The following is a 14,292-nucleotide window of genomic DNA, read 5'->3' as shown; positions in this document are numbered from 1 at the left end:
TAATGACTTTTATTGTGGTTGACATCCAAAAATATGAAATTTTGGCTCAGATTTTAGCAATCATCATGGAATTTAACAAGTTTGATTTGCTTTCGCGGGCCGAAAAAAATGATGTGGCGGGCCGGATTTGGCTTGACTTTGACATCTGTGGTCTACATGATATTACACTACATGAATTTAAACTAAATTATGTGACGCTACACGATGTTGTGCTACATAAGTACACTATGCTATATTTCGCTATGCTACATTTTGCTATGCTACATTTCGCTACGCTACATTTCGTTATTCTACATTACTTTACACTACATTTGCAATGCAGTACGTTACACTCCACTACTTTGTGCTACCTTACGTCTTAATCGACACTAATATACTCCATTTACTTGAGTTGAAATAAAGCAGAAGTTTCCGTAACATTATCTTTTTCACATTTTGTTTTATCTCCCTTTTCCAGCTCTCAGTGTGAACTTCCTGTTGAAGCCTGCCGATCTAATTAGACGAGAAGATATGAACTTCAAGGGTTGACTTTTTTCCCCCCAAAGCAATAAGGCTTCAGTTCGCCCGAGTGATCCAATATTTATTCAACTAAAGTGGGGTTATGTGGTATATTTAAAGAATATTATGAGATTTATGATATCCTTATGATACATAATACTTATTGATATGCTATGTCACCTTGAGCAGTCAGTGTCAGGAAGGGAAGGAAGACATAATAACAAACTTGGCAACAGAAAACCAATTCCTGGATTTATTTTTTCCAAAAAAAATCATACAAAATGCTAATGGAGTGTTATTTTTTTCTTATTTTGGTCAAATTCCAAATTATTTAATAATTATCGTATGTTCTGCACTATTATGTGCACCTAAAAGAAAATGTTTTCTGATCACGCGCCTCATAAAACAAAAAAGTGACGCCCTTTAAAGGACAACCAACACCTTTTTTTGTTTCCCAACTGACATCAGAAAAACGTTTTATAGCATCTGAAATACCCAAAACACACAGGCTGATATTTTTAGTCAAATGCAAAACACCAATAAAAATGACTTAAAGTGTCCCAAAACTACTTCAAAATGACCTCGGAAATGGTGAGTTTCAGAAGGTCCCGCCCCTTGTTCGTGACGTCACCCCAGGACGTCTTGCCTTGCTGAAGAATCAAAACAATGGCTTCAGATTCAGAGAAGATGCTTTCTTGTTACTCATCCAGTTATGAATATGATTCAAATAGTCCTGAAGAGGAAAGCATAAATGTTTGCAATCGATTAAAGGAGTCCTTCCGTATCATTTTGAGCCGTCTGGACGCCAATGTAGCGCCCAGAAAATTCACAAGATGGCGCCCAAGCTCCATTGAAAATGGGCTGATTTGTCTGCTGGGAATTGTGTCAACTAGTATCAAATAGTAGTGTTGGTGCAACACATAACGATTCACCATCGAGTTATTTAGAATCAGAATCAGACAATTTATGTTGTTTACTTCTAATTTCACCATCAACACGGATCAACACGAAGTTTTCGGACCAAACAAAGTACCCAAAATGCATTATGTGTCGCTTTCTCGGTCAGGGGCGTTCCTGACGTGACGTCACGTCAGGCATCGTCACCAACTCGAAAACAAGACTTCCTGAATATTCAGCGCGAGTCTTAAAACGTAAAATATAGCTATATGCCGTGGAATCTTTGTAAAATACGCTCAGTAGAAGTCATTTGAAGTCATGTTACAAATTATGGACACAACTTGTCCGGAGGCGTCGGTTGTCCTTGAACACTTGATGACAGCTGACATATGCATGACTACAATTTATCATGTGTTTAATTCATGTTGAGAAACCATTTATATGTTGTTTCATTTGTAGTTGACTTTATTACTCGTCGACCAAAAAAAAATTGTTGTTTCAGCAAGCGGTAACTCATCATGGTCGTGACATCTAAAAAAAACAAAGGCCGCACATTGCGGTAAAAATCTCAACAGTTGTAAGGCAACCTCACAGTGTATTCTCCAAAGCAGTTTTGGAGTATAAATGATTAACAAGTGTCCCAGAGACGTAATGGGGGTGAAGTTGGCTTTGAAGGTGATCACACAGGATTAATGATTGCTTGGAAAATGATGGATGGACATATGATATCCTGGTTTATTAAAATCAGCAGTGGAGGCGAAGAATCATGAAGTTACATTTGGCAGAGGAAATGCAGCAAGCTGGGAAACACTTCTTGGCTTCCAGTAACGTGCGAGCATGTGACCTTCTGTCGAGATTTCAAAACGCAAAAACAGATTTCAGTAGAGACGTTTTTGAAAACAGCCACTGAAAGCGGTCAATGTGCACGTTCAATTTGTGTCGTTGTAGACATAACAGCCAAAACAGGAAATTACTTTAGTTTTTGTGTCACTGTCACTGTCACTGTCTTTCCATTTGGAGAAAAGCTGACGATATAAAATGCGTACATTGGAATCAGCGATCCAACTAGTGTGAGCCCGAAATCCATATTTAAAACTCTGCTTTTCACCTATACCTATAATTCTGAGTATTAAAAAAAGTTGTTACCTGGTAGGTTTAGGTCAGAAGTGTCCAAAGTGGGTCAGATTTGGTGTGTTAAAAATGTAGTTGGGGCAGACATTCTTTACATATAACAGCAATTTCACCACTTTCACGACACATTTCGCTAATTTGATTATTTTAATACGGCGTGCATTAGGGATATATATAGGGCCAGAGTTACCAGCACAACTTTAGTTGCTGATGAAGCTCTTCGGATGAGGAGCGAAACGTCCGACGCCTTTAAAGAAGTACAGATGACGACTGACGAAACCTTTTCATCGTCAAAAAGATACTCATCACTTCCTGGATCGGCTCTGTCTTATTTCCACTGCTGTGCCAGGGTTTTTGTCATCCGCTCACAGCCGCAATTGCCTCATGATAAGTCATAGTTGCAGGTGTGCTCTGGAGCTTGTCAACCTACAGCAAAAGTGACACAAAACACCCAAGGTCACTGAATTAGATCTAATTATTCCAAAGTAGAGGCCGACAGTGCGTTTTCCTCCTTGATGTCTTCCCAGACTCTGTGGGATTTTTATGATAATATTTTTTTTTTTCAAAGTCAAATGATTGCTTGTTTGAACTTAATTGCAAGGCCTCTGAGATTTCAATTCTGTTTATTATTCCAGCTGAGAAACTTCCCCTCCGGCGTTTCTAATCGTCGCCCTCTGCCTGCGTCTTATCTGTGTGACGCATCAGGCATCATTTTTAATGAGCGACGATTGGCTTGCTGGTTGCTTTGTGGATTTTAATCCTAAATATGTTTGTTTGCTCTTGTCAGGGTCATCCTTTGGATGGATAATGAAGGCTTGGAGTTGATCTCATAAGCAGAAAAAAAGCCACGTGAGAAACTTTCGCCTTCCCCTGATGTTGACACAATATGTCTGCCGTAACTAACATGATAACAATACTACAGTAATTCATCGCATCCTTCTGCATTACAATCTGAGTACTGATTCAAAAGCATGTTACAATAAAAAAAATCATTTTTAATGAGGCCACAAATATTTCGATTATGTACAAACAGGCATTACTATTACAATGATTATTATGAACATCTTTGCAAAAGCATTTGTTTGCTCACAATTACAGTCAATAGAGGTCAAACTCAGATGAAAAAAAAACAACTTGGTTACATGACAGCAGGCGGAGCAGAATGTCAATCATGTCATGTTGTACAACATTAGGATTGGCCTGTATGGATGATAAATAAATATGTAGTACACCTGAATCCCAAGTTCTCGTTTGACCCTTTATGAAGCAACTATTGTACACACAGTCAAATATTTAAATGAATGCATTCTTAAAGGACAACCGACACCATTTTTTGTTTCCTAACTGACATCAGAAAAACGTTTTATAGCATCTGAAATACCCAAAACACGCAGGCTGATATTTTTAGTCAAATGCAAAACACCCATAAAAACGACTTAAAGTGTCCCAAAACGACTTCAAAATGACCCCGGAAGTGGCGTGTTTCATAAGGTCCCGCCCCCTTGTTCGTGATGTCACGCCAAGACGTCTTGCCTTGCTCGAGAATCAAAACAATGGCTTCAGATTCGGAAAAGATGCTCTTGTTCTTGTTAATGATCCAGTTATGAATATGATTCAAATACAGTAAAGTCTCGTTATATTGATATCGGATATATCGATAGTCCCGGTTATATCGATACTATTTCTATGCACGCACGGAGAAAATTACATGCAAACAGGGTCGGATATATCGATAGTCCCGGTTATATCGATATTTTTTCGGACTCCCTTGAATATCGATATAACGAGACTTTACTGTAGTTCTGAAGAGGAAATCATAAATGTTTGCAATCGATAAAAAAAGTCCTTCCGTGTCATTTTGAGGCGTCTGGACTGCAATGTAGCGTCCCAGAAAATGCACAAGATGGCGCTCAAGCTCCGTTGGATATGGGCTGATTTGTCTGCTGGGAATTTGTGTCAGCTCGTATCAAATAGTAGTCTTGGTGCAACACACAACGATTCACCATTGCGTTATTTATGTGTTTTCCTTCTGATTTCGCCATCAACACAAAATTTTCAGACTAAACAAAGTACCCAAAATGCATTGTGTGTCGCTTTCTCAGTCAGTGACGATACCTACCGTGACATCACGTAGGTATCGTCACCAACTCAAAAACAAGACTTCCTGAATATTCAGCACGAGTCTTAAAACGTAAAATATAGCAATATGCCGTGGAATCTGTAAAAAACGCTCAGTAGAAGTTATTTGAAGTGATTTTACAAATTATGGACACAACTTGTCCGAAGGCGTCTGTTGGGGTAATTAAACCCATTAGCGTCGGATGTCCTTTAACTCATTCACTGCCGGACATGTCCCAAATGTGTCCACTCCAGTGCCAAGGTTTTTGTCATTGTCACTTGAATTCCAGGAACCACAGAATATTGAGTTTTAGGACTACACAAACACTCGATACAGTGTTAGAAACATTCGACTCACTTCTTTCATCAGGAAAAAAATAGTTAATTCCTAAATTATATGGGTCTCGAGTTATATGAGCTTGAAATGAGGGAGGCTGTCCAAAATTCTATGCAATAAATACTTATTGGTTTATATACGTGCTTTAAGTACAGCTGAAGCTGGAATAAAGCACTAACCTGGACAAAAGGCAAATGCTGAAAAAAAACATTGCCAGAGGCCATGGCCAGCACTTTATCGGCACCCAAGCATGCAAAAAACCAAAACCTGAACAAATTCAGGAATTTCGCTCTATGTCATATTCTCAATTCCCGAATAAATTTGGGAATGGCAGTGAATGAGTTAACTATGACATGACGTAACGTTTTGAAAGCTCCAATTGAAAGCTCCAAAACCACACATGGCCGGTCAAACTGTATAAATACGAATAAGAAGTATTTATCAGTTTGCCCAAATAATGTCCTAACCGCAGCATTTGTCGATAGGCTTTATAATTTCATGAATGCTTAAGTGTGTCCTTGTGTTTGAAGTTGGCATTGGCAAACGAACTTCATATGAAAACATCTGTGACCACATCGTCCATCTTGACTCACATTCATCACAAATGTGATAAAAACTGCTGAAAACTCAAAAGCTAAGCATAAATGTGGCACATGTGGGGTGAAAAATATTCCCGGCAGTCACTTATAAATAATTAGATGTCACAAACTTCTTAAAATGAAATATTTATGTGGATTCCAGGACAGTTGAAAAAAAAGGAACAGTTGCCATTTACCGCAAAAATAAAACTGCACAGTGAACATTAGTCACGGGGCTGAAATAACATGTCCGTTAAAAAAATAAAAATAAAACGTGGGGGGGAGTGCTGTACAATAGAATCCAAAACAAAGACAGCTACCGGCAGGATCACATTCACCGCTGCTGCGCCTGCTGACCACAAATTCATGACATTGACATTCTGACCTCAGCATTTCAAAAATGATGTCCACATGGTGGTCCAGAATACAGTGATACCTCGGTTTACGAACCCCTTGGCTTACAAACTTTTCGGTTTATGAATGTTCAATTTATGAAAATTTTACCTTGGCATACAGACTATTTTTCGGGATGCCACAATGAGTGATGATTCGATCGATCGAGTCCGTTCTCCTAAAAGAAAATGGCAGCCGGCTTGTTTTGGTCCTCTAATCCCCGCCCCCAGTCGTCAGTTAAAACGTGATTGGTCAAGAACGCAGCAGGGAGGGGGTGGGGGTTACAGACAGAGAGAATGAGGCCGTTCTCCCAAAAACAAAATGGTGTCTTCGGTTAAAGCCACGTGATTGGTCAAGAACGCAGCGGTGGTGGTGGTGGGGGGGGGGGGTGTTAAACATTAAAGAGACAGGCAGACGACAGAGAGAGAGTGAGAAAACACATACACACGCACACACACGAAAGGGAGATGACAGAGATTGAAACAAAAAACAAAAGTGAAATGGTGAGAAAATGGATAGAAAACAGTGAAATTTGGACTTGTTTCAACTTTGATTGTTCAAAAGCAGAGTGTAGACTGCAAGGTTAAAATTCCCATCAATCAGGCTCCACAAATAACCCGCACAAGCCATCTGTACACTTGATACAAAAAGCTATCAACCGAGCTAAACAGAACACAATTGATGAGGAAAAAGGTAAAATTATCGCTGAGAAAGCACCTCCAAGGGATCATTCCTCAAGATGGTGAAAGAAGAAGGCTGCGTTCCATATCAAGTGTGTAATGCTGATGAAACCGGCCACTCCATTCCATCAAGCCACCAACGACCATCACAAAGGTAAATAAAACGACTTTATTATACAGTACAGTTTATTTATTTAATTATAATACCACGGCACATTTATTATACATAAAATAAGGTACATTTTGTGTAGTTTTTAGGCTTAGAAAATTAGAAAGTAGAAAATTATGTTTTATGGGGACGTGGGAACGGATTATTCTCATTTCAATGGTTTCCTATGGCACATTAATTTTTGGGATACACACCTTTCGCCTTACACACTCTGATTGGGAACCAATTAAGTTTGTAAGCCAAAGTATCACTGTAGCTTTATTTTCCCATTGCTCGAGTCACAAAGAAGTGGGTAATTTTTTGTTGTAATAAAATCAAATTACACCCCAAAAACAAAACAACAAAATGGAGATTTGTGATGTGACTAATGGTAAGATGTTGTTTTGGTCATTGTTTGTTTATTAATAATCAAGATTATGAAATATGCATACACCCTGCCTGCTTCCAGGAAACTTTTGTCCACTCCGCCCTGGTGACCAATAGGTGGATACGGTTAACAGAGACATCGATGGATATAGAAAATATTGCATTCCACAACTAGCACACGTGGTGAGCATGGTTGCCTCTGTGTCAGAGTTTCAGGTTTGAATCTTGTATCCTCCCGCATTCCAAAAAAACAAGCACAATAGACTAAATAACGCCTTATGATTGGCATTGAGATTTTTTTTCATGTGCCCTGCATTCTGCTGGCAATTAATCAGACTTTAGCCCAAAGTCAATGGGGATACGCTCCAGCTAACCTGCTATGCTAATAAGGCTAATTGCTAAATGGAATTGATGGATGCTACTTCATGGGTTTTTCTTGTATTTTTAGTTTTCAGACAAATGTCACAAAGAAGCACTGGCACATTTATGCACATCAATAAAAAAAATCACCTTTCTTTTAGGAATGTTTATTTTAGTTTTTACCATTTTGAGTCATGATGGAAATGTTCTTTCATATTCGATTAAAGTAGCCCAGAGATAATTTTAGACAAGACACATCAACAAAACTATAATGTGTCATAATTTTTTTAGTTTGAGGGGCTTACTTTGTCTTTTTTCCAAAGAAAACTGTTTCTCCTACATGAAAATCAACATGCTAGGCTACTTCTCATGCTACCATCTCAACCAGGTGCTAGCTGCTCACTGACAAATACTGGGACAAACAAACACATTATTTTCTTTTTTTTTTACCACTGATTTACAACAGAAACATTCAGCCTCTGCTTTAGAAAAATACATAAAAATAAATCCCAGATTTCAAATAGGAGAGTCATGATAGACCGATGCTAACATCTGAACCAGGAAGTAGCTCCTAGCAAAACATGGACAGACAAATAAATCTGATTGTCTCTTTTTGTCAGTCGATCCTGATAGATTTTTATTTTTTTTTTTGTAATGAAATTCACTTTTGTAGTTCATATTATTTTTCACGAGTTTTATACTTGCTTTATCCGGGATCGAGCATCAACATTACCTTGACATGACTATTTTTTTATGTCTATTGACAGCTTTTGAAACTAATTTACTTGGCATTTGTTCGTAAATTCATATCTCTGTGACTGCTTTATTTCCTGTATATGATAGTTGTCCATGTTAAGTGTTTTTTTACAGCTTCAGCTGTTGTTAAATCAATATGAACAGTGAGACCTCAACTTACAAACACCTTATCTTACAAACTTTTCGTCTTACAAACGTCAAATTTATGAAAATTAAACCTTATAATAAGCACAATTTTCATAATACACACCCACCACGGCTGGCGGAGTGATCTACGGAAGCACACGACCGAACAGCACCACAGGTTAAGTTACCAACAGTCCATATGGAAGGTGACTCTCCTTCCATAAGCCATCAACGACCATCAAAAAGGTAAATAAAACTTTATTTGACAGCACAGTTTATTTCTTTAATTACAGTCCTCATGTAATGCGCTTCTCTTTCCAAACAGCAATTCCCTTTGACCTTCGACCTCCAACGCCATTCATCAAGCCATAAATGACCATCACAAATGTAAATAAAGTGACTTTATGATACAATGCTGTGTATTTCATTACAATACAACAGCACAGTTATTATACATAGAATAAGGTATGTTGTGTGTAGTTTTAAGGCTTATTTAGTTGAAAAGTATATTTTATGGAAACCCGGGAACGGATTATTCCCATTTTAATGGTTTCCTATGGGATTTATTTTTTTTTTTTTAGATACAATGTTGTGTGTAGTTTTAAGGCTTATTTAGTTGAAAAGTATATTTTATGGAAACCCGGGAACGGATTATTCCCATTTTAATGGTTTCCTATGGGATTAATTTTTTTTTTTTGAGATACACACTTTTCGCCTTACACACTCTGTCTGGGAACCGATTAAGTTCGTAAGTTGAGGTCTCACTGTATTGTATTGTATTGTATTGTATTGTATTGTATTTACAGGAGACTATTGGAAATTCAGCATTCCAGGCCTTGCTGTGAGTCAACAGTGCAAAACTCTTCATTGTTAACATTATTTTTTTTCCCTGACTGATTGCCTGTGAGATATGACTTGCTTCGTTCTTTCACATTTCAAAGTCACAGCAAGGTCAGATGCATTTTTCCTCCATGGTAACAGAATTGATTGACACCTGTAGCCCGGGGTCCTTCGCTGGCATCGTCTGGGGGCCCATAATCACAGGGCCCCCCTCTGTCCTTGGGGTCATGTTATCCCGTTCACACGATGAAGCCCATGACAGACTTTCAGCTTTGTGATTGGCACAGCAGCGCGTTGACTGTGTGTCATTTACCTGTGAGATGCACAAGGAAGTCTGGGAGCTGATATTAGGAACCTCAATGGACACCAGCGATTGCGAGTATCGCTTGGAGATCGCTGAGGAGGACAAACGAGGCACCGCGTCCATGCAGGGTAAGCCCCCCTTGTCACTTGTCTTCTGGGTCTTGGCGGCCATTTTGCAGAAAAGACATTTGATGTTCTCAACGAGTTGGCGGAAAACGGCTTTGCGCAGCAGAATGTAAATCCAGGGATCCAAGATGGGATTGAAGGAGGCAAAGCGAATGGCCGTGAGATCCGGGTTTTTGTCCAAGCGCAGTTCTACCGGAGTCTTGTAGAGCTGGTTCAGAAACACCTGGGCCTGCAAATGGAGAATGAAGAAGGGACATTTCAAATCACTGTGAGACCAAAGAATGAAAGTGTGAAAGCTGCTCTTGAAATCATTTAATTGCCTGAGTGACTTCTGCTTTACTGAAAAAAAATGTGTAAATTACCATATTAGCCCCTAACTTCGTAATTTAAGTTGGAAAAACTAAATAAAAAATCGTTATTATTTATAGAAACAATGTTAGCATAAAAAACGTATCAAAGATGTTCAATCGGTCACTGTGGACGAAGGCTCGGACCCAGAAAGATTGTCTTTACTGCCGACAGGAGACGCAGCCATTCATGACAGACGCCTGAATTCTGCAGCCCTCTGCCAAGCTATTTATTGAGAGTATATGCAAATTTAAAGGACAACCGACGTCTCCGGACAAGTTGTGTCCATAATTTATAAAATGGCTTCAAATGACTTCTACTGAGCGTATTTTAAAAAGATTCCACTGCATATCGCTAAATATTACATTTTAAGACTCGCGCTGAATATTCAGGAAGTCTTGTTTTTGAGTTGGTGACGAGTCCGTACGTGATGTCACTAAAGGACCGCCCCTGACCGTAAAAAATACGCATTGTAGCGGTCCTTCCATCACGTCAATGTATTTTGCTGTACTTGTTTGGTCTGGGACCTCGTGTTGCAAGGAATTTAACACCCTGTGGAAACGGAGGTGGCCACAGGAGGTCGCCATTTTGTGCCTCTTTTTTTGGGTGAGAGATTTCCCCCCAATGTTGCCTCAAAATGGCACGAATAAATTATTTAATCGATTGCAAACATGTATGCTTTCATCTTCAGAACTATTTGAATCATATTCATAACTGGATGTGTAACAAGAAAGCATATTCTTCGAATCTGAAGCCATTGTTTTGATTCTCGAGCAAGGCAAAACGTCTTGGCGTGACATCACGAACTGGGGGCGGGACTTGAAAATGCCCAATTCGCAGCTCAATTTTTTGCAGATTTTGGACACTTTAAGTCATTTTTATTGGTGTTTTGCATTTGAATAAAAATATCATACTGCGCGTTTTGGGTATTTTAGATGCTATAAAACGTTTTTCTGATGTCAGTTAAAAAACAAAAAAGTGACGTCGGTTGTCCTTTAAGTGATACATTAGTAAAACATAGTTTTCTTGATTAGAATATCACACCCTGGGCGTGCAGCTGTAAGAACAGCTGTAAGCAATAAAACATTGTCTCTTCCATGAACTGCTAAATTTGTAACCTGGCTAATGAGCTCTTCCTGTGAAGGAGTTTCAATTCATAAATTGCTTCGGCGATAAAGGAGTTTCCCAAGTCCTAAATTCTGTCCAAGGCCAGATTTCCTACATGAAGATGACAGTTTAACTTGCTGTGTCTGTTCACCTCAGATTGGATACACGTCATCAATGGATTTTTATCATGAAGACTTTGTTGTCAACTTTTTGTTCTTTTTGGATGTCAAGACCAGTGATGACAGATTTGACAGAAACAAATTGTGGTGGGGTGACCGCAAAAAAAAAAAAAAAAAACTATGCTTGACACCGGGAAGTTCAAAGTAAGAACAGGAAACACAAAGTTGAACACAATGTTTACCAGCTCCAAACCATCTTGTCGTTCAGAACTGAATATATTGAATACATGAATATGAGTATTTGAGTCCTACTATTCAGTACTTTACAGGCTCAAAAGCAAAATTTTAATTATTTTGCCCTTTTGAAAGATTTATACCCAATTTAAACGACCACAAAACTGTTACTCCGTTGCTTGACATCCACATATGAGCATATATATAATTTGATTTGGATTGGATTTGCCTTTATTAGTCTCGCAGTGGAGAAATTTACATTTCACAGCAGCAAAGTTATGAAAGAAATGAAAGTAGAAAAGCAAAATACATGACCTGCTGGAAAGGCAGCCACTCTCACTCACTTTGTAGTAACTAAATAACACGCTGACGAAGCAAATGCAGAATAGCAATAACTTTAAATTGTGACAATTTATGAAATATGATGTAATATGATGCACCGTGATGACCAGAAGTGTCTACATTGTTATTTACACAACGTGTTAACAATATTTGCAATTGAGCGGTTGCCATGGTGAACCAGTCGTTAGAGATCATCAGGAAACTATCCACCCTCGATTTAAATCGTCTGTGAATAATAATAATAATAATAATAATAATAATAATTATTATTATAATAACACCTTGTATTTACAAGCGCCTTATCAACATATACAGCATATCTATTTTCATGTATTCATCCATGCCAGGACAAAGAAAAGCTTTAAATGCTCTTCCATAAAATTATAGAATACAATATGTATGAATTTATACAATATGTATGAATGGCAACATCACACCTATAGGTGTGATGTTGCCATTCATACAACAAAATATAAATCAGCGTCGCGTTCCAGAAGAACCCAACACTGCGTAAAACGTGCATAAAGGCGCAAAGACGCCAACTCACAACAAGCGGAATGGAGCAGATGAGCACAACTGCCGAGGTGCCGATGAGCAGGATGACCATCTGTATCTCGGCACCGGCCAGGCGACCGAAATTTCGACCCCTCTTCCGCACGTCCACGCAACCGCGCGTCAGGTCGGTCCCCAGCGACGTCCTTCGCATGTAGCTTCGGTGCATGCGGATGAGAGCTCCGCACACCAGCACGTTGCACATCACCGTGGCCAGGATGAGCACCGAACTGAAACCGGCGTACATGAAGTTGAACGCCGCGTCGCTCGTCTCGTTGCTCCGCCATTCCAAGAAGCACCACGTCCGCGGGTACTGCTTCTGGACGCGGCCGAAGCCGACGACGGGCAGCGCGCAAAAGAGCGCGTTGGACACGTAGATGGCCACCAGTGTCAAGCCGGCCAACTTCTGGTCTACGTAGTCGTTGTAGAAGTACGCGTGGTTGATGGCCATGTACCTTTCCACGGACATGGCGCAGATGATGCTGAGGCCGGCCAGGGAGAAGAAGATAAGCGTGAAGCCGAAATACTGACACAGGGGCTCCCCGCCGGGCCAAGCCCCCTTCACGTAAGTGGCGATGGTGACCGGGCTGGCCAGCAGCGTACCCAGGAGGTCGGTGACGGCCAGACCGCAAACCAACGTGTAGAAAGTGGTCTCCTTCTGCTCCTTGCGGGACTTGCAGAGCACCGCGATGGCGATGACGTTGCCCACCACCCCGAAGATGAACATGATGGACGGGATGGTGGGGATCATGGGGCGGTTGTCGCTCGTCGTGTTCTCCATCTTTCACGACGCTTCGGTAGGACTCAGGAACGAACTTTCTTCACGAGACGGAAACTCCGCTCAGGTGCAGAACACCTCGGTGGCATTGTTTCATAGTCCCCAAAAAGCAAGCAAGAGTCCAAAAGTTATTGCATTCGGGTTGCGAAGCTCTCAGTGAGAGACAAAATCAGGCTCCACGGCCGCGGTGACTTGATTCAAACTTTTTAGTCCCTCCCACTAATCATGTCAACAATTTTGGAACGTCTCCCACCCGCCATCACATGATCACTTTTTTTCTCCATATTGACATTAAGTTGAACTAAATGTTGAAAGGAGGAATTCATAAAGTCTGTTTAGTACAATTAGTATTACATTTAGTGTATTCATCCGTGTACATACGAACTGAATCGAGCGTTTAGCAGTGGTCGACCGTCAATGCCAGCAAAGCCTTCTCTGCTAGCCTAAAAATCTGTGAATCACAGAATATTTTGTCCATAAATTCTGATTAAATAATTCAAAATTGCGTTCAACTTCCTTTCATTACTTTTCCCATGTTGTGCTGCTTCCAGACGCGTTTCTTCGTATTTAAGCATTGAATCAGAAATCAGAAAACCTTTATTTGTCCCACAATGGGGAAATTTGCAACCAATCACATTTCAGACATCCATTAGTTACCAACGCCTTCAAGGAGGCGTTGGTACCCCATTTAGGGTTGCCAACTCGAAATCTGATTGTGAAGGTGCTTGAACAACAGCTGAAGCTGGAACAAAGTGATAACATGAAAAAAAGATACATTCTGCCCCTTTATGGATGGGAAAAACATTGCCAGAGGGCTCATATTTTCAATTCCCGAATAAATTCGTGAATGGCAATGAAAGAGTTAAAGGCTTTCTGATTTTGATTCTGATCAGTACTTGTCGTGTTGCATTCAAATGCGTTTGCCATCTCAGTTTGTCGGTTTCGAACAGGCGAATTGGCAAAATAAATAAATAATGGTTCTTTCTTTTCCCCAACATAATCGTTACATAACTTGGGTGTATGGGGGGAAAATAACAAATGATGTCAGAATCCGGTGCGTGAAACCGTACGTCTGTCTCGTTTTAGAGCCTCTGCAGAATGTCGCAAAAGTAGATTTGTATGATTAGGCCTCTT

The 14,292-nt window shown here is 39.9% G+C and overlaps 1 protein-coding gene across 3 annotated transcripts; it reads right to left on the bottom strand.

The window, feature by feature from the left end:
- Window positions 1-863: 863 nt before the first annotated feature.
- Window positions 864-13,358, bottom strand: ptger4a (prostaglandin E receptor 4 (subtype EP4) a). 3 transcript variants are annotated; one of them, XM_088993905.1, is made up of 3 exons: window positions 12,376-13,357; window positions 9,563-9,907; window positions 864-2,952 (listed from the first exon to the last, which is right to left on the bottom strand). In XM_088993905.1, exons 1-3 carry the CDS (start codon window positions 13,159-13,161, stop codon window positions 2,884-2,886), a joined length of 1,200 nt encoding a protein of 399 aa, XP_088850031.1. In that variant the 5' UTR covers window positions 13,162-13,357; the 3' UTR covers window positions 864-2,883. The 3 variants fall into 3 exon arrangements, 2 of the variants coding, with proteins under 2 accessions (XP_088850031.1, XP_088850030.1); XR_016114659.1 differs by lacking the exon at window positions 864-2,952 and adding an exon at window positions 2,993-5,995 and having other exon boundaries at window positions 6,026-9,907; window positions 12,376-13,358; XM_088993904.1 differs by lacking the exon at window positions 864-2,952 and having other exon boundaries at window positions 2,993-9,907; window positions 12,376-13,358.
- Window positions 13,359-14,292: the final 934 nt, after the last annotated feature.

This window comes from Hippocampus bargibanti, linkage group LG04 (genome assembly GCF_051943395.1).
Source record: "Hippocampus bargibanti isolate YZ-2025 linkage group LG04, ASM5194339v1, whole genome shotgun sequence".
Classification (NCBI taxonomy): Eukaryota; Metazoa; Chordata; class Actinopteri; order Syngnathiformes; family Syngnathidae; genus Hippocampus; species Hippocampus bargibanti.
This window is presented reverse-complemented; position numbering and strand designations above follow the sequence as displayed.